Raw genomic sequence first — 20,552 nt, forward strand, 5'->3', positions numbered from 1 at the left:
CTAAAATCTAACCAAGTTGAAATAAAAAGGCTATTAATGAGGTGCAATAAAAAATGGAGGCTCTAACTGCTAGGATAAATAAGGCAGAAGAGAGAACTAGCGATATAGAAGACCCAATGATGGAGAATAAAGAAGCTAAGAAAAAGAGAGAGAAACAACTGCTGGATCACAACGGGAGAATTCGAGAGATAAGTGATGCCATAAGATGAAACAGTATTAGAATAATTGGGATTCCAGAAGAATAAGAAAGAGAGAGGGGGGCAGAAGGTATACTGGAGCAAATAATAGCGGAGAACTTCCCTAATTTGGTGAAGGAAACAGGCATCAAAATCCAGGAGGCACAGAGAACCCCCCTCAAAATCAATAAAAATAGGTCAACACCCCAACATCTAATAGTAAAACTTACAAGTCTCAGAGACAAAGAGAAAATTCTGAAAGGAGCTCGGGACAAGAGGACTGTAACCTACAATGGTAGAAACATTAGACTGGCAGCAGACCTATCCACAGAGACCTGGCAGGCCAGAAAGGAGGGCAGGATATATTCAGAGCACTAAACGAGAAAAATATGCAGCCAAGAATACTATATCCAGCTAGGCTATCCTTGAACATAGAAGGAGAGATAAAAAGCTTCCAGGACAAACAAAAACTAAAAGAATCTGCAAACACCAAACCAGCCCTACAAGAAATATTGAAAAGGGTCCTCTAAGCAAAGAGAGAGCCTAAGAGTAATACGGACCAGCAAGGAACACAGACAATATACAGTAACAGTCACCTTACAGGCAATACAATGGCACTAAATTCCTATCTTTCAATACTTACCCTGAATGTAAATGAGCTAAATGCCCCAGTCAAAACATACAAGGTATCAGACTGGATAAAAAACAAGACCCATCGATATGCTGTCTGCAAGAGGCTCATTTTAGACCCAAAGACACCTCCAGATTGAAAGTGAGGGGCTGAAAAACCATTTACCATGCTAATGGACATCAAAAGAAAGCTGGGGTGGCAATCCTTATCAGAAAAATTAGATTTTGGGGCACCTGGGTGGCTCAGTCGTTAAGCGTCTGCCTTCGGCTCAGGTCATGATCTCAGTGTCCTGGGATCGAGCCCCACATCGGGCTCCCTGCTCCGCGTGAAGCCTGCTTCTCCCTCTCCCCCTCCCCCTGCTTGTGTTCCCTCTCTCGCTGTGTCTCTCTCTGTCAAATAAATAAATAAAATCTTTAAAAGAAAAGAAAAAAGAAAAATTAGATTTTAAACCAAAGACTATATAGTAAGACATGAGGAGGGAAACTATATCAATTCTTAAAGGGTCTATCCAACAAGATCTAACAATTTTAAATATGTATGCCCCTAACATGGGAGCAGCCAATTAAAAAAAAAATCAAAGAAACACATTGACAACAATACAATAATAGTGGGGGACTTTAACACACCCTCTCACTGAAATGGACAGATCACCTAAGTAAAAGATCAACAAGGATGGGTGCCTGGGTGGCTCAGTTGTTAAGTGTCTGCCTTCGGCTCAGGTCATGATCCCAGGGTCCTGGGATCGAGTCCCACATCGGGCTCCCTGCTCGGCAGGAAGCCTGCTTCTCGCTCTCCCACTCCCCCTGCTTGTGTTCCTGCTCTCGCTCTCTCTCTCTCTTTCAAATAAATAAATAAAATCTTTAAAAAAAAAAATCAACAAGGATATAAAGGCTTTAAATGACACACTGGACCAGATGGACTTGACAGATATATTCAGAACATTCCATCACAAAGAAACAGAATACACATTCTTCTCTAGTGCTCATGGAACATTCTCCAGAATACATCACATCCTGGGTCACAAATCCAGGTCTCAACTGGTACCAAAAGATTGGGATCATTCCCTGCATATTTTTGGACCACAATGCTTTGAAACTAGAACTCAATCACAAGAGAAAGTCGGAAAGAACTCAAATACATGGAGACTAAGGAACATCTTACTAAAGAATGAATGGGTCAACAAGGAAATTAAAGAAGAATTTAAAAAATTCACAGAAACAAATGAAAATGAAAACACAACTGTTCAAAATCTTTGGGATGCAGCAAAGGCAGTCCTAAGAGGAAAGTATATAGCAATACAAGCCTTTCTCAAGAAACAGAAAGGTCTCAAATACACAACCTAACCCTACACCTAAAGGAGCTGGAGAAAGAACAGCAAATAAACCCTAAACCCAGCAGGAGAAGAGAAATAATAAAGATCAGAGCAGAAATCAACGAAATAGAAACCAGAAGAACAGTAGAACAGATCAACGAAACAATGAGCTGGTTCTTTGAAAGAGTAAGATTGATAAACCCCTGCTCAGACTTATCAAAAAGAAAAGAGAAAGGACCCAAATAAATAAAATCATGAGTGAAAAAGGAGAGATCACAACCAACACCAAAGAAATACAAACAATTATAAGAACATATTATGAGCAACTCTATGCCAACAAATTAGATAATCTGGAAGAAATGGATGCATTCCTAGAGACATATAAACTACCAAAACTGAATCAGGAAGAAATAGAAAACCTGAACAGACCCATAACCAGCAAGGTAATTGAAGCAATAATCAAAAATCTCCCAACGAACAAGAGCCCATGGCCACGTGGCTTCCCAGGGGAATTCTACCAAACATTTAAAGAAGAATACCTATTCTGAAACTGTTCCAAAAAACAGAAATGGAAGGAAAACTTCCTGACTCATTTTATGTGGCCAGCATTACCTGATCCCAAAACCAGACAAAGACCCCATCAGAATGAGAATTACAGACCAATATCTTTGATGAACACAGATGCAAAAATTCTCACCAAAATACTAGCCAATACGATACAACAGTACATTAAAAGGATTATTCACCATGACCAAGTGGGCTGTAAGGTTGGTTCAACATCCGCAAATCAATCAATGTGATACAATACATTAATCAAAGAAAGAACAAGAACCATATGATCCTCTCAATAGATGCAGAAAAAGCATTTGACAAAGTACAGTATCCTTTCTTGATCAAAACTCTTCAGAGTCTAGGGATATAGGGCATATACCTCAAGATCATAAAAGCCATCTATGAAAAACCCACAGCGAATATCATTCTCAATGGGGAAAAACTGAGAGCTTTCCCCCTAAGGTCAGGAACGCGGCAGGGATGTCCACTATCACCACTGCTATTCAACATAGTATTGGAAGTCCTAGCCACAGCAATCAGACCACAAAAAGAAATAAAAGGCATCCAAATAGGCAAAGAAGAAGTCAAACTCTCACTCTTTGCAGATGATAGGATACTTTATGTGGAAAACCCAAAAGACTCCACCCCAAAACTGCTAGAACTCATACAGGAATTCAGTAAAGTGGCAGGATATAAAATCAATGCACAGAAATCAGTTGCATTTCTATACACCAATGAGAAAGAAGAAAGAGACAGAAGAAAGAGGAATTAAGGAGTCGATCCCATTTATAATTGCACCGAAAACCCTAAGATACCTAGGAATAAATCTAACCAAAGTGGCAAAGAGGGATGACTGGGTGGCTCAGTCGGTTAAGCGTCTGCCTTCGGCTCAGGTCATGATCCCAGGGTCCTGGGATCGAGTCCCACATCGGGCTCCCTGCTCCGTGGGGAGCCTGCTTCTCCCTCTGCCTCTGTCTCTCTCTCTCTCTCTCTCATGAATAAATAAATAAAATCTTTTAAAAAAAAAAAGTGGCAAAGAATCTGTACTCAGAAAACTATAAAATACCCATGAAAGAAATTGAGGAAGACACAAAGAAATGGAAAAATGTTCCATGCTCATGGATTAGAAGATGAAATACTGTAAAAATGTCTATGCTACCTAGAGCAATCTACACATTTAATGCAATCCCTATCAAAATACCATCCACCTTTTTCAAAGAAATGGAACAAATAATCCTAAAATTTGTATGGAACCAGAAAAGACCCTGAATAGCCAGAGGAATGTTGAAAAAGAAAAGCAAAGCTGGCGGCATCACAATTCTGGACTTCCAGCTCTATTACAAAATTGTCATCATCAAGACAGTATGGTACTGGCACAAAAACAGACACATAGATCAATGGAACAGAACAGAGAGCCCAGAAATGGACCCTCAATGCTATGGTCAACTCATCTTCGACAAAGCAGGAAAGAATGTCCAATGGAAAAAAGATGGTCTCTTCAACAAATGGTGTTGGGAAAATTGGACAGCCACATGCAGAACAATGAAACTGGACCATTTCCTTACACCACACACAAAAATAGACTCCAAATGGATGAAAGACCTAAATGTGAGACAGGAATCCATCAAAATCCCTGAGGAGAAAACAGGCAGCAACCTCTTTGACCTCAGCCACAGTAACTTCTTCCTAAACACATTGCTAAAGGCAAGGGAAGCAAGGGCAAAAATGAACTATTGGGACTTCATCAAGATAAAAAGCTTTTGCACAGCAAAAGAAACAAAACCAGACAACCGACAGAATGGGAGAAGATATTTGCAAATGACATATCAGATAAAGGGCTAGTATCTAAAATCTATAAAGAACTTATCAAACTCAACACCCAGAGAACAAAGAATCCAGTCAAGAAAGGGGCAGAAGACTTGAACAGACATTTTTCCAAAGAAGACATCCAAATGGCCAAAAGACACATGAAAAAGTGCTCAACATCATTTGGCATCAGGGAAATCCAAATCAAAACCTCAGTGAGATACCACCTCACACCAGTCAGAATGGCTAAAATTAACAAGACAGGAAACGACAAATGTTGGCAAGGATGTGGAGAAAGGGGAACCCTCCTACACTGTTGGTGGGAATGCAAGCTGGTGCAGCCACTCTGGAAAACAGTATGGAGGTTCCTCAAAAAGTTGAAAATAGAGCTACCATACGATCCAGCAATTGCACTACTGGGTATTTACCCCAAAGATACAAATGTAGGGATCTGAAGGGATATGTGCACCCCGATGTTTATAGCAGCAATGTCCACAATAGCCAAACTATGGAAAGAGCCAAGATGTCCATCGACAGATGAATGGATAAAGAAGATGTGGTATATATATACAATGGAATATTATGCAGCCATCAAAAAAATGAAATCTTGCCATTTGCAACGATGTGGATGGAACTAGAGGGTATTATGCTAAGTAAGTCTGAGAAAGATATCATATGATCTCACTGATATGAGGAATTTGATAAACAAGACAGGATCGTACGGGAAGGGAGGGAAAAATGAAACAAGATGAAACCAGAGAGGGAGACAAACCATAAGAGACTCTTTAATCTCAGGAAACAAACTGAAGGTTGCTGGAGGGGAGAGGGGTGGGAGGGCTGGGGTGGCTGGGTGATGGGCATTAGGGAGGGTAAGTACTACCATGAGCGCTGTGAATTGTGTAAGACTGATGAATCACAGATTTGTACCCCTGAAACAAATAATACATTATGTTAATTTAAAAAAATTTTTTAAATTTAAAAAGAAATAAAAAAAATTAATTAAAGGAAAGTTGATTTAAAATTATTACTGGAGGTTATTTTCTAGGAGTGCCATTCAGTGGATGATTTGTATACTTATTTACATATGCTACTAATTCTATGATCATGGAATAGATTGATTTTTTTTTTTAAAGATTTATTTATTTGACAAAGAGAGACACAGCGAGAGAGGGAACACAAGCAGGGGGAGTGGGAGAGGGAGAAGCAGGCTTCCCGCTGAGCAAGGAGCCTGAGGTGGGGCTCGATCCCAGGACTCTGGGATCATGACCAGAGCTGAAGGCAGATGCTTAACAACTGAGCCACCCAGGCGCCCCAATTTTAATTTTTTATACTGGAATTATTTATGAGGCCATCCTATGCAGTGGTGAAGAGCCTGGACCCTGGGGTCAGACTGCTGGGGTTCAAGTCCTAGTTCCCACTTATGAGCTCTGTCATCGTGACCAATTTACTTAACTTCTTTGCCCCTCAGTTTCCATATCTGTAAATTGGGGAAGGTAATGGCAGCTCCCAGTCAGTCTTGTTGAATGGCTCACCAAGCTAACCAAAGGTACTTTAGCACAGTGCCTGGGGTAAGGTCGGTGCTTCCTAAGTATCTCTTGTTAATATATTGTTATTTTAAATGTTTCATCAATGTCTCAGTTAAAATTTCAATTATGTTTTCTCTGTCTTATCTCCTAGAAGATCTGGCCCCAGTTGATAATGGGCACCCAAGGAAGACACATTAATTTGCCAACTATAAAAATGATCATGGTTGGGTCTTTTCTGGTATGGAATGCAAAATAAAGTGAACTGTCTCCCCAGATCAGCTCTTTGGTAGTGAGATGCCATCTGAGTAGCTGTGGTTCTATGGTTCATTTGGTAGAGTGTTCTGGAGTCTACAGGACCGGTGTCCTGGGCCTGGGGCCATTTTGCTCTGCAGCCACATGAGAACCACTTAGTACCCCCAGTCCTCAGTGATCTTTTCTATCAAATGAGGAATGAGGGCTACCTGCTCCATGTCTTTGGGGGCCCTGGCTTGGCATCTTCCAATTGGATTCTAAGTAGATGGCAGAGGCCCATCTCTGCAACTCTGCTCTTAACAGCTAACTTTCCTATTTTTAAATATGAATATGTACCAGATGATCCACTTTCAACCTGCAGCAAGGAAAATTCACAGTGAAATGACTGCCACAATCCACGAGGAGTCTCAAGTTGTAAAAGCTGAAATCTATACAGCTCTTGGGTGCTAAATGTCTTATTCTATAAAAAGAGATGGGTGGTATTTCAGAAGCTTTGGATACATTACGAGAGAGCTGTCACTCTTAACACTCGATTATCTTCCTAGCTCCAGGACACTTGGCTCGGGCAACACAGAGGCAGCTGAAAGGGCTCCAGCCTCTAACACTTGCTCCTGGCACGCGAGACACTGTCCGTGGAAGCTCCAGGTCAGCCAGCCCCATGGCACACGGAGCCACCAACCTTATTTACGTGGCTCTGATCCAAGACTAGAATAGTGACTCTTCGCAGGGGTTGGGGGGTGAGGCGAGGAGAGGCAGGGCAGCATGAGAGAAGCATCTGTGCATCTTTTTCCAAAATAACCATCACCCTCCCGCCCACCACCATTCTGATACACCCTGGCTGAAAAAGGAGGGGACGGTGTGGGACATAATGTATTTTAGAAAGCTCCCTACGAGAAGTCTTCAAAGAGCTCCCACTCACTGCCCTCCTTCCCACCCTGCCCCAACCCCTATAGAAAAGCCTAGTCCTCTAGCTAAGTGTTGTCTGACAAACACCAATTATTACGGAAAGCAAATAAAAGATATGAAAAGGGAAGCTCCCGAAGATTTGGGCTCCGCCAAGTGCTAGTTGGCACCAAGGTAGAACTTCCTCCTACTATAACACATAGAAAAGATGATAAACTCATATTTTTAAATATGTAGATGAGCCTAGAAATAGGCCCTAGAACTGGGGATCCAATGCCCAGGGACGGGGGGAGGGGGTGGGTGGGAGGTGGGCAGAAGACTTTTGACCCCAGCACCACAGAGATGGGTGAACAGAGCCTGGTCCACTGGTGGAGGACTCCAAGAAAACTCTGCCAACCAGGAAGCCTGCCTCTGCCTGGGGTCCAAGGACCGGAGCGCAAGGAGGGCAAGAAAGAATCTTCCGAGAGAAACAGTGTCTCCCAACCACCACCCCAAGCATGGCAGGCATCTAAACTTGCACAGCTTGGTGCAGAAATCCTGAAAGTTCTCATTGCCTCACACTCAAGCAGAAACAAATGCAAAGTTGCTTTACAGCAACACTTTTACAACCCAAGGTGCATAGAACTCTCTCCAAAGGGAAAAAAAAAAATTCCCACTATAGATAAGCTCACAACAAAAAGTTGCAAACCAAATGAGAAGATCCACCGTGAGAGAACAGTCAGCAGACCCAAACACAGAGAGACCCGCTCTCCACAGATGACAGGAAAACAGAACAAAAGGCTTGAGACTATATATTAGCTGCGTTTACAGTGATTAAAACCTCACAGGGCGCCTGGGTGGCTCAGTTGGTTAAGTGACTGCCTTCAGCTCAGGTCATGATCCTGGAGTCCCTGGATCGAGTCCCGCATCGGGATCCCTGCTCGGCGGGGAGTCTGCTTCTCCCTCTGACCCTCCCCCCTCTCATGTGCTCTCTCTCATTCTCTCTCTCTCAAATAAATAAATAAAATCTTTAAAAAACAAAAAAAAACCTCACAAAAATACTAGCAAGATATTTTTAACAGGCTGACTTAAAAGTTCACAATGGAGAATAAAATTAAGAACAGCAGGGAAGTTCTGAATAAAGAAGAATAATGAACAGAACTAAGGCTGTAAGATCTAGCCATCGAACAGAACGGAAAGTCCAGAGATAAACATGTATCTTCCAAATATTTACTGGAATTTGGTATATGATAATTGTGGAATTTCTGATCAGTGAAGAAAATGTGGATTATTTGAAAAATGTTATAGGAACAATGGGGTAGTCATCTTGGGGGAAAAAAGGTTATCCATACGGACTACGTCAAGTACTAAAAGTACTTGCACAGATCACAAAATAATTTCAGTAAAGAAGGACATTTATTTTTTTTTAAAGATTTTATTTATTTATTTGATAGAGAGAGAGGGAGCATAAGTAGGCAGAGTGGCAGGCAGAGGGAGAGGGAGAAGCAGGCTCCCTGCTGAGCACAGAGCCCGACGTGGGGCTCGATCCCAGGACTCTGGGATCATGACTTGAGCCTTTGAAAGGCAGGGCTTCACCGACTGAGCCACCCAGGAGCCCCAAGAAGGTCATTTAAATGTGACTTCAAACCTAAGAGCCTTAAAACAAAAGACTGATATATTTAAACATATAAAAGCATTTTTACAATAAAATTCATCAGCAGCCAAGTAAATCTGTAAATAATGTATAACTGGAATATGGATTATAGCTTTTTTTCACCAAATGGTTAATTACTCCATTACACAGTTTCTACAAATCAATAGAAAAAACTAAAAACCCAATAGAAAATAATAGGGAAAAGATATGAGCAAACAGTTCACAGAAAAGGAAAAACAAATGCCCTTAGACACATGAAAATAAACTCAATCTCACGCATATAAATTAAATAAAACTACGCTGAGATCATCATTGCCACCTATCAGATTGGCAAAATTCCCAAAAGTGTGACAACACCTTGTTGGTGACGCTGACTGGGGAGTCAGGCCATTGTATACGTTGCTAGAGAACTGGTACAATCAGGCATAAAAGGGTAGAACCTCCTTGGAAGGCAATGTGACAATATCCATCAAGATTACAAATGCTTGGGGCGCCTGGGTGGCTCTGTCATTAAGCGTCTGCCTTCGGCTCAGGTCATGATCCCAGGGTCCTGGGATCAAGCCCCCATCGGGCTCCCTGCTCTGCGGGAAGCCTGCTGCTCCCCCGGCTTGTGTGCGCTCTCTGTTAAATAAATAAATAAAATACTAAAAAAACAAAAAAGAGTGAGGAAAAATATTCTCCCGGAAGTCCCCAGCAGGTCTCTCTTTATGTCTCCTTGGCCAGAACTGATCACCTACCCGTGCCTCTGTTTATTAACTTTGTTTTAGTTTTTCAAAAAAATAGACAAACTTTTCAGGCAGTTTTAGGATCATAGCAAAATTGAGGGGAACGTTCAGAGAGCTCCCATACCCCCCCAGCCCCCGCACATGCACAGCCTCCCCCGCCATCAGCATCCCCCCCATTACTTTTAATTTTTCATAAAATGGCCTGGAATCTTCTTCAAAAAGACATTTTGTGGGGCGCCTGGGTGGCTCAGTCGTTAAGGGTCTGCCTTCGGCTCAGGTCATGATCCCAGAGTCCTGGGATCGAGCCCTGCATCGGGCTCCCTGCTCAGTGAGGAGTCTGCTTCTCTGCTCCCCCTGGCTCATGCTCTCTCCCTCTCTCTCTCTCTGTCAAATAAATAAATAAAATCTTAGGGCGCCTGGGTGGCTCAGTTGGTTGAGCGACTGCCTTCGGCTCAGGTCATGATCCTGGAGTCCTGGGATCGAGTCCCGCATCGGGCTCCCTGCTCGGGAGGGAGTCTGCTTCTCCCTCTAACCCTCCCCCCTCTCATGTACTCTCTCTCTCTCTCATTCTCGCTCTCTCAAATAAATAAATAAATCTTTAAAAAATTTTTTTTAAATTTTTAAAGATTAAAAAATAAAATCTTAAAAAAAAAAAATTACAAATGCTTGTACCCTTTAACCTGGCAATTCTACTTCCAAGAATCTAACCTAGAAGTAATACTTTCATATGTGTGAATGAACACGACAAATGGTATCATTCCAACACTGTTTATAGTAACAGGAGACTGGAAACAAGTTAAATATATCAATCAGGAATTGTTAAATAAATTAGGGAACATCCACAGAACAGAGGATTATGTACTCATGATGGCCTCTGAGGGCGTGAGGCACCATATAATGCATTGTATCATTGGGACATTACCTGGCCATTTTCAAAAATCAAAGAAAACAATGGAGACAAAGTAAATACAAGCCATGACAAAATTATTATAGAACACTCCAGGGAAGTAAACTAGTATATTTGAAAGAGTACAAAATGGGGGGCGCCTGGGTGGCTCGGTCGTTGAGCATCTGCCTTCGGCTCAGGTCATGGTCCCAGGGTCCTGGGATCGAGCCCCGTGTTGGGCTCCCTGCTCCGCGGGAAGCCTGCTTCTCCCTCTCCCACTCCCCCTGCTGGTGTTCCCTCTCTCGCTGTGTCTCTCTCTGTCAAATAAATAAAATCTTAAAAAAAAAAAAAAAAAAGAGTACAAAGTGGAATTTCGAGAAATGCAAAATACAAGCAATGTCATTAAAAACTCACTCAATAGGTTGGGGCACCTGGATGGGGCAGTCGGTTGAGCGTTGGACTTTTGGTTTTAGCTCAGGTTGTGATTTCGTGGTTGTGGGATGGAGGCCCATGTAGGGCTCTGCACGCAGCACCAAGTCTGCCTGAGATTCTCTCTCCTTCTCCCTTCCCCTTTGCCCCTTCCTGCTCATGCATGCTTGTGAGCTCTCTCTCTCTCACTCTCTCAAATGGATAAATAAAATCTTTATGAAAAGAAAACCTCACTGAATAGGTTAAATGGTAGAGTGAACACAGCTGGAGAGAACTAGGGCAATATAGGATGTGTCTGCAGAAACTACACAGAATGCAGCAAAGATAAAGAAAGGAAAATATGAATGAAAGGTCAAGGGACGTGGAGGAAATAATGAGAAATCTCAAAATTTATCTCAGGAGATCCAGAAGAAACTAGAAAAAATGGGTGTGAGGCAAGAGTGGAGGAGGTAACAGCTTAGAATTCTCTATGACTGATGATAAAAAACATGAATTATCAGATTCAGAGAGCACAATGAGTCTTGGAGCAAGATGAAAAACAACGGATATCCAGATACATCATGGTGAAACTCCAGAAGATGAAAACTGTAGCCTAAGTCTGAACAGCAACCAGAGAAAACGAACAGATTACCCTCCAAGGTACAACAACTGAAACTGACCGGGTTTTTTTTTGCCAGCAATAATGTTGGCCAGAAAACACCGAAAATAGCACGGTCAAAACACTAAGGGAAAATGGTCAACCTAGAATTCCATACGCAGTTAAACAATGATTCAAAAATTGGGGCAAAATGAAATTTGAAAGAGAACCTAAAGTACATTTTTCAGCAAAAGGAAAATTGCTGTGTCATAATTTATTTATCCATTCTCCTTCATTACATATTTTGGGCTGTTTTTAGTTTGACGAAAAGGGTGGCTTTATGTAATAATGTACTTACTAAGGGATGTAGTACTTTAGTTTATTTTATGAATAAAGCTGCTTCTGGTCAAGTCTCTGGGTGGACACACACTTTCATCTCCCTGTTGCATATACCTAAGAGTGAAGCTGCTGAGTCATAGAGTAGGAATATGTTTAACATCAGTAGAAAATGTCAAACTGTTTTTCTATTCAGACCAAACAATTTCAGCAAACTGAGAATCCGAAGGCAATTCCACAAACCTGCTCCATGCATCAGACTATATGAATGCCTTCATAGAAAACCCAAGCAACTCTAACAACTATTTTTTAAAAGAATTCAGCAAGGTGGGTGGCTGGATAGAAGATTAATATACAAAAAGCCCCTGCAGGCCTATAGACCAAACAATCAAAATGCAATTTAAAACAATCTCACTTATAGGAACAGTAAGAGCTAATAGGTATCTAACAAGAAGTATATGTGTTAAGACCCTCTTGGAGAAAACTACAAAGCTGCTGTAGGACATAAAAGAAGACCTAAACAAATGAGAATTAGTACATTCATGGTGAAATGACTTATATAATAAAGACTTGATTAATCTGTAAATCCAATGCAATTCCAATCAAAATCCCAATAGAGTTCTGAGATCTTGACAAGTTGAGAATAAAAGCACAAAAGCAGCCAAGAGCATTTAAAGAAGAATAAGGAGAAGAGTTAAGCCCTTGCTAGATATTAAGTCTTACTGTAACTACAGAAATTAAACCATACGTTACAGCATAAGAACAGCAAATATACCAATGGGATAAAAGAGAATGCTCAGAAATAACAGATCCAGGGGCGCCTGGGTGGCTCAGTTGGTTGAGCGACTGCCTTCGGCTCAGGTCATGATCCTGGAGTCCCTGGGTGGAGTCCCGCATCGGGCTTCCTGCTCGGCAGGGAGTCTGCTTCTCCCTCTGACCCTACCCCCCTCATGCTCTCTCTCTCTCATTCTCTTGCTCAAATAAATAAATAAATAAATAAAATCTTAAAAAAAAAGAAAAAAGAAAGAACAGATCCAGATACATACCAGGTCTTGGTATATGACAAAGAGGTTATTAAAATTTAGTAGATATCTTGCAAAATTAATTTAACCTGAATCTAACCAAGCCTCTAGACCTAAGTTCAAGTTTATAGAAATAAATGTAAAGTTAAATAAACATGTTAAACGATACTATTAGGAAAAATCCAGACAAATCTGAATAGGATATATTCTACAAAAAAATTGGCCTCCAAAAGAAAAAAAACAACAACCCATAGCTAAGGAAACCATTTTTTAGGTAACTGAGGAAATCTGAATACGGCCTAGATATTATATAATACAATGTAAATATTGTTAAATTATTAGGTGTCATAATGGTATTACATTTATGTATGAGCCTGTCCTTATTTTTAAGAGATATTTATGGATGAAATATTATGGAGTGAAATATTTAGGGGTAAAATGTCATGATATCTGCAACCTATTTGTAAATGGTTCAAACAAAAACTACATATACACATACACTGATATATGACAAAATGTAAAAATTACCAAATCTAGGTGGTGGGGGGGGGGTGCCTGGGTGGCTCAGTTGGTTAAGCATCTGCCTTCGGCTCAGGTCATGATCTTAGGATCCTGGGATCGAGTTCTGCAACAGGCTTCCTGCTCAGTGGAGAGCCTGCTTCTCCCTCTCCCTCTGCTTATGCTTGCTCTCTCAAATAAATAAATAAAATCTTAAAAAACAAAAATCTAGATGGTGGGTATGTAGGACATCATTGCATTATTTTTAGTCTTTTCTGTACACTACAGAGGGGGTAATATATTCAATAAATAATGCTGAGAAAACTGAATGTCCTTATAAAAATTAGATTCCTACTTCACATTATATGAGAAAATGGCAGGGGGAAGTACACTGTATCTTTCGAAAAAAATCTCTACTTCCTGAGATTGAAGAAAAATTTCTTAAATAAGAGTAAAAGCCATAAGGAAGACATTGGTACATTTTATCTCACTAAATTTCAAAAAATGTAAATGAAAGATAATTAAAAACAAGTAGAAGAAATCCAGAGAGATTAGCAGTTATTATTTACGACGCATAAGCCCCCCAAATTAATGGATCAAATATTAAGAATGTATAGACATCAATAAAAAAGATAGGTAGAAAAATGTACATAAGCTATTGGTAGAAAAATTCACCATCAGAAAAAAAGCTCAGACACCCCATAAATATATCAAAAGTTGTATCATCTTGGGGTGCCTGGATGGCTCAGTTAGTTGAACGTCCGACTCTTGGTTTTGGCTCAGGTCATGATCTCGGGGTTCTGGGATTGAGCCAAGAGATGGGCTCCACGTTCAGTGGGGAGTCTGCTTGAGATTCTCTCCCTCTCCCTCCGCAATAAATAAATCTTTTAAAAAAAAGTTGCATCATCTCAGAAGTAATCAAACTGTGACACTATTTCATACAGATTGGCAAAAAAACAAAACAAAACAAGTGAACGTTCTTATGTAGTTGTGATGGTCCAGCTGCTTGGAAGACAAATCTGACAGTAGCCAGTAATGCTGAGGACTAGCATACCAAACCACCTAGAAATTCCATTTTCGGAAGATCTCAATAGCATGCAGAAAGATGTTCACTGCAGTGCTGTTTATGAATGCGAATGTTAGAAACAAACCAAATGATAATCAAGGCAGAACTGGGTAAATAATCTGGGTATATTCACAGAACAGAATACTACACAGCAGTCAAAATGAGTGACCTAGTACTCCTATCAACAGGGAAGATCCAGTAAATGTGTAATGCTGAGCAATCAAGCAGGTTGAAAAAGGATATGCACAGTACTGTAGAGCATTCACATACATGTAAAAATTCCAAAACCCCACAACCAACCAACCAACCAACCAACGTTTTGTTATATGGCACTTCTACTTATTTATAGGTAGACGGGAGACAGGTTCTAAGGGGACTCCAATGATCCCTGCTCCCTGGTATTTACTTTTGTGTAATCCCTTCCCACACTGGGCCAGGGTTGTTCTGAGCAACCAACAGAACAGGGCAGAAGTGACAGCATGTCACTTTCAAAACTGGGTGCAAAAAGACTGTGGTGTGGGTGCTCTGTGGCACTCTTACTCTCTGGAATCACTTGCTCTGGCGTGACCGGGTGCTCATCTTAAGGATGTTCAGGGAAGCCTGGCGGGAGGTCCCAATGGTTTAGAAAGGAGGGCTCCTCTCATGTACCACACTGAGTGAGCTTCCAGTAGGACCCTCCACCCCACGGGAGACCCTAGCCCAGAACCACCCAGCTAAGCTGCTCCTCGATCCTGACCCTCAGCACCTGCACAAGGTCAGACAGTGCTGCTAAACGTGGGGTGGGGCTAAACTGTTACCAAGCAAAAGACAACTAATCCAAGGCACTTGTAACTATGTAGCCAAATCTTAAGTGCGTAGTAATTCTGAGAAGAATGGACACCAGGTTCAGGATAAAGGGTCATTCTGGGGAAGGCAGTGGGGTGGGGCTTTAAGCTATACTTACTTTGTTTCTGTAACAAATTTTTGAAGAAAATACGACAAAATGTTAGCATTTGTTAAATCTGGGTGTTCCATAAGTGTGCCCAAAGCACATGACTTCCTAGGACTTAAATCATTTTGTTATTTAAAGCATGTGATAAATTAAAAATAAACACTTTTAAAAAGAGGGAAAAAAAGGCAGTGTACCTCTTCCATTTATTACAGCCCTAGAGACCATTGTCTGGCTCCTAATTTGCAGCTTGGAGGAAGTAATTACTTTAATGGCTGAACAGTTTGCGCGGAAGAGGAGACATATCCGTGTCTATTCCCAGTGCTGGTAAAATCAAATGTTTAAGTACCAAAACCTTAAATACGCCTTTTTTTTTTTTTTTAAATAGTAACAAAAAAACTCCCATAAGCACACCTAACAAAGAATTCACACTGAAACGCAGGAATGAATGTTGCTTTGCTGGCAGACACTTAATATTAAACTATTTCCAACAGCAATTCACTTAGGAGGAGCAGTGATTACTCGCTCCACGCTATTAAGTGGACGATATAAGGGCTGTTGCCATAGTAGCCTCTATTTTCATGGTATTTAACAAGAGAACAGAAATTGGGGGGAAAATTGCTTTAGTGCTTAGTTCTCTGGGTTACAAGATGTGAAATACTCACAGCTGGGAGACAGAGTAACGCCACAGAGGAAGGTCTCTCCAGGGATACCTCCCAGGCTAAAAACAGTTAATGCACTCTGAGAGGTAAACATTCACTCCCGACAAAGATGACAAAATGACAAGCCCCAAGGATTCCAAGCCCGTTCACCAATGCAGAGCGAGAAAGCACGGCGTTAACACTTAAGAAGGGATTTGCAACAATCAAGTATGTACATGGTGTTGGGTGCTTTTATTTATGCAGCATATGAGTTGGACTAATATTCCAGATGTAAATTTTCCCTTTGATATGCATCTCCTCCCACTCTCCAAATTGTTATTTCACCCTCTGGGAATGCCCGTGTGTCCAAACAAGGATAGGAAGCATGACTGACCTGCTTTATTTACCAGGATTCCCATTTTACCACCGCAAGTTGGATAGTAAATAAGACCTGAAATGTCTCCCTCTGGAATAAATCAACTGAGATCATCTGACATTTGGCCTGCACAACCTGGCCCCCCCCCCGCCCCCCAATCTCCATGGCTCTCTCCCAGACTTCCCCGTTGGTTTTAGATCCCAGTGAAGGTCCGGTCAGGGTCAGGGCGACCGGCTCAGCCAGCATTCCTGCCTGTGGGTCACTATCCTGAGTGTTCCATCAAATTCACACCTCCCTCCCCGCACTGCGTGGGGACCCATGTCTCAACCCACAGCCTCTCATATTCTCCTGTCCCACCTCTTGGCTGTCTCACATGTGCTTAATTTTTCTCTCCATTGGCATGTTACCCGCCAACTCTGAATCCCACATGCCAGGATCTGTCGGTCCCCTGAAATCCCACTGCCTGGTCATGCGCTCTCCATGCGTCCCCAGCGATCCCAGCTCATGCCCACATCTAGGACTGGCCTTTTCTGCCGGAGGTACCCGACCCTCCCAGTAAACCTTGCACTATGTGGACACGCCATCCTAGCAAACTGTTCATCTACAGACATTTTCGAGTTTGGGGGTTTACCCACCCATCACCTTTCCTGCCCTCTCTCCTGTGGTTTCCCTGAACACTGGCCCAACCTTCAAGCTCAGCATCGCAGAGCAATGCTGCTAACTCACCCCCAAACCAGCTCTTCAAAGGGGTTCTGGGAGAAAAACACGCTCCTTGATCTCATCATTTTAGGATTTCAAGAAATAGCAATGATAGGCATTTACTTCTTATTGCACAACGAAGATTGCTTTGATGGAAAAAAAAATACATAGCTTACTCATGAATCTTTATTTGTTTTAATTTCCCTATCAAAAAACTGTAATTCTTCCCCAAGGCCTCTTTACTCTGTGGTGTGAGATACCATCTTAACTTTAAAGTGAGAAATAATCACAATACTAACGTCGATCACGCATTTGCCATGTGTCAAGCACGGGACTAAATGTTTTACACGGAGGGACTCATTTCCTCCTCTCTGCATCCTGCCGTGAGTCTTACTGATACCACCCACCACGGATAACGGGCCTGTGGGAAACAATTCAAAGGCAACTGACCCATCATCAACAGTTGCTCCCAAGTCAGTGAACGGACGTCGAGTACTCCAGCTGGGGCTCCCGTCCAGCGCGCGCACCTCTTACCTGCACAGGGGCTGGCCGCAAAGCCCACCCTTTTCCGAGCTCTGTCGAAGATCACGTAGAAGCCCTCCATCACGGTAGCACCGATCACCAGCGCGTTCGTGGAAGGTGAAATGCCGAACCGGTAACATTCATAATTCAGGCCCGCCCCCATCATGGGCTGGATGTAGAGCTGTTTATGAGGAGGGAGCACACAGACAGGGGGAAGCATGAATCTGGCAACATCACAAAGCTGTCGAGGCCACAGCGCGGTCCAACCCTCCCAGGTGCCGTGGGGCGACGCGGGAGCGGGGGGTGGGGGGGAGGGGAGGAGATGACATCACCCTGCCGGGTCCCTGCCACCTGGAAGATGACATCATAAGCATGGTGAATAAACATTCCTGAAAGTGATAAAAACACGTGCGTTGCCTGCAACTACACACAGGGGCACCCATCCACCCGTCCGTCCATCCGTCCATCCATCCAGCACGTGGCATGGCCTAGATAATGCCTCAGTACCAGCAACCAACACACAGTCCCACGCCCTTGAGGATTCCCATCCCGGGAGGGGGCAGGTGAGTAAATGTGGAGTGCGACGGGCCCCTCTACTGTAATGTGGACCAGCTAACTCTCCCCCTCAAATCTCCTCCTTCCCTTGGCCTCTGAGAAAGGGTTGTCTCGTCCTCCTCCCAACACTGGCTGCTCCTTCTCAGACACCTTTGTAGGATTCACTTTACTTTCCTCACTGTAAGCATCAGAGAACGCCAGGGCTCCAGCCTCCTGGTGGCCATTGCCCCCACGCCCACCCCAGGTGACCCATGTGGCCCCAAGGCCCTAAGCACAGCCCAGGGCTCTATGCTGATGCCCAAATCTTGACCTCCAGCCAGATCTTTGCTGCCTTGGCCACACTCAACAGGCTCCCCAAATCTGCTTTTTTTCAAAGTCTTCTGTTTCAGTAGGTCTGTGATTCACTCACTTCCTCAGGCCCTACAGCACCAGGCCAGGATCTCTTTCCCCACCTGGAAACCATAACAAGAGGCTGCAGGCCCTCCTTTGAAATGGCATCTGAATCCAATCCCGCCTCCCATCCCCATGGCTTCCAGACCATTAGCATCCTCTGCTCTCCTGCGAGACCGCAATGCTCCCAACTGGCCCCAGGATGCCGTCTTTGTCATCCTCTGCCAAAGAGAGCTTAAAAGTAGGCAGCAGGGTGGAAGCAGGATGACTTATTTCCTCAGAGAGACAGAAGATGTCACAGGGAGAAGACCCAGCACCCCCTCGTAGGAAGCTCCCATGAGGATAAGGACCACGGGCTGTGCATGTTCCATCAACAACAACACATGGCCCTTGAGGTCCTCTGGGGGCAGAGCCTGTGAGGAAATGAGTCAAAACTTAATCAAGGAGCAAACCAATGTCAGCTTGGTGAGAACAATCCCTTTGTGTTTTAACAGCAAAGTATTCAAATGCAGGCAAACAAGAGAATAGAGCGCCTTAGAAAGACAAAATACCAAATATCTGGAAAAAAAGCAATAAAGGGCAAAATGAGTAGGAAGAAGGACTTTCTTGTGAGTACTGACCAGCCCTAAGGGGGTAAAAGCGCAAGAAAGATTACGGAGGGAGAGGCTGGGAGCCCGGAGCATTGTGGCCGGAGGGAGTGGGAGGGGTGGGGATTTTTAGAGGGTGCGGCAGGGAGGGGCTGCACCAGGGTGACAAGGGAGGGGTGCAGCCGGGAGGCAAACCACAGCATAGAGGCGGGACCGAGCACCAGCCCCGAGGAGAGGGAAACACAGGAGCACTATTTAACGTCTGGGCAGAAAAGGAAACCAGAAGTTGTACTAGAGAAAGAGAATATGATCAGGCTGACACCCGAGGAAGATGAACTTCACCGCCCTTGCCAGCGCCGGACGGCGAGAGGGAGAGGGGCTGTCAGGGCGGGGGTGAGCAAGGACAGAGCTATGACAGCTCCTGGCGTCATCAATGGCTAGACATGGAGCAGCTACTGGGTCCAGAACTGTGCCCGCAGTGAGAACCCTCCACGACGGGTTTGTCTGCCTGCAAGCGCCGCTTCGAGGCAAGGAATCATTCATTCTGTTCTCCGCTATGCTCCTGGCCCCTCGGCTGCTGTGAGGGTAGGGGAGGCACCCAGGAGGGTTTCAATCAATGCAGGTGATGTCAGGGAGTGGTGCTGAGCTTGATGAGCATCAAACGAAAGACCCAACTTCTCACGATTAACTCAAATTAGGCAAAGGCAGGGGATCACTGACCTTCCACCACAGCACCTTCACCTAAGGGTCTGTAAGCAAGCCCTAGGAACGTACGTGGACACACACACAAACACACCCCGGCCTTTGAAGGAACTAATTCTATAATAAAACCCAATCAATTATCACCTATCGCGTAACTGAGGATATTGATGCAAAAATATGCAGACCGAATTTGTATCTTTTACTCCTTGTGTGTCCCAGCTGACTGCCAATGAAAGTTCCAGACTGTAGATGCTGTAACAAGCTGGGGAAAGCTGAAGTATTGCTAAATCTCAGAATAAACTGTCTGTCTTCAACTAAAATAGCACAAATAGACCAACCAGTGATAGACTGAAATTATTTACATTTTTAGGGTTATGTGGAAAAGAAAACCAGAATTTGCCCGTGGCTGGGGTTGGGGGCTGCTTTTGTCAACGGGCCAAAAAAGATGCAGCTCATGTGTTTTTGGGAAAGAGTGCAGACAGACAAAATTTAAGATAACTGCCTTTGACACAACTCTTTTCTGCACCAGCAAGCATATGCCCATCTAGTCCTGCTGATGCCAGAAAGGTCCTGGACACGGGCCCTATTCTGGGAAGGAGCCCTGATGATTGCCCTAAACGTTAGGGCGAGGGGGGCAGGCAGGCAGAACTGCGGCGTTGGGAGGTGACCCCCCAGCGCTGACCCCAAGGGCTGTGTCAGTGACATACAGAACTTGTGAGGTTATCGGCACAGGATGGTTCACAACTGCCCATCCAAGCCCTTTTCCAAGGAGGCGATGGAAAGAAAAGGGAAGGGGAATGTTGAGTAAGAAATCAGGAAAAC

General features: G+C 43.4%; 1 protein-coding gene across 7 annotated transcripts in view; it reads right to left on the reverse strand.

Moving 5' to 3' along the window:
- The window catches only part of BACE2 (beta-secretase 2), a 98,766-nt gene that overhangs the window by 16,520 nt on the left and 61,694 nt on the right, over window positions 1–20,552 (reverse strand). For 5 of the 7 annotated variants that reach the window (XM_064578700.1, XM_064578695.1, XM_064578691.1 and 2 more), the window contains one exon: window positions 17,509–17,677. In XM_064578700.1, coding sequence (XP_064434770.1) covers window positions 17,509–17,677 — 169 coding nt within the window. Of the gene's footprint in view, window positions 1–17,508; window positions 17,848–20,552 lie in introns of those variants that run through there. The other 2 variants (XR_010407454.1, XR_010407455.1) reach the window with 2 other exon arrangements.

This window comes from Mirounga angustirostris, unplaced genomic scaffold (assembly GCF_029215605.1).
Source record: "Mirounga angustirostris isolate CCGP_5_RB_7025 unplaced genomic scaffold, mMirAng1.0.hap1 SCAF_1, whole genome shotgun sequence".
Classification (NCBI taxonomy): Eukaryota; Metazoa; Chordata; class Mammalia; order Carnivora; family Phocidae; genus Mirounga; species Mirounga angustirostris.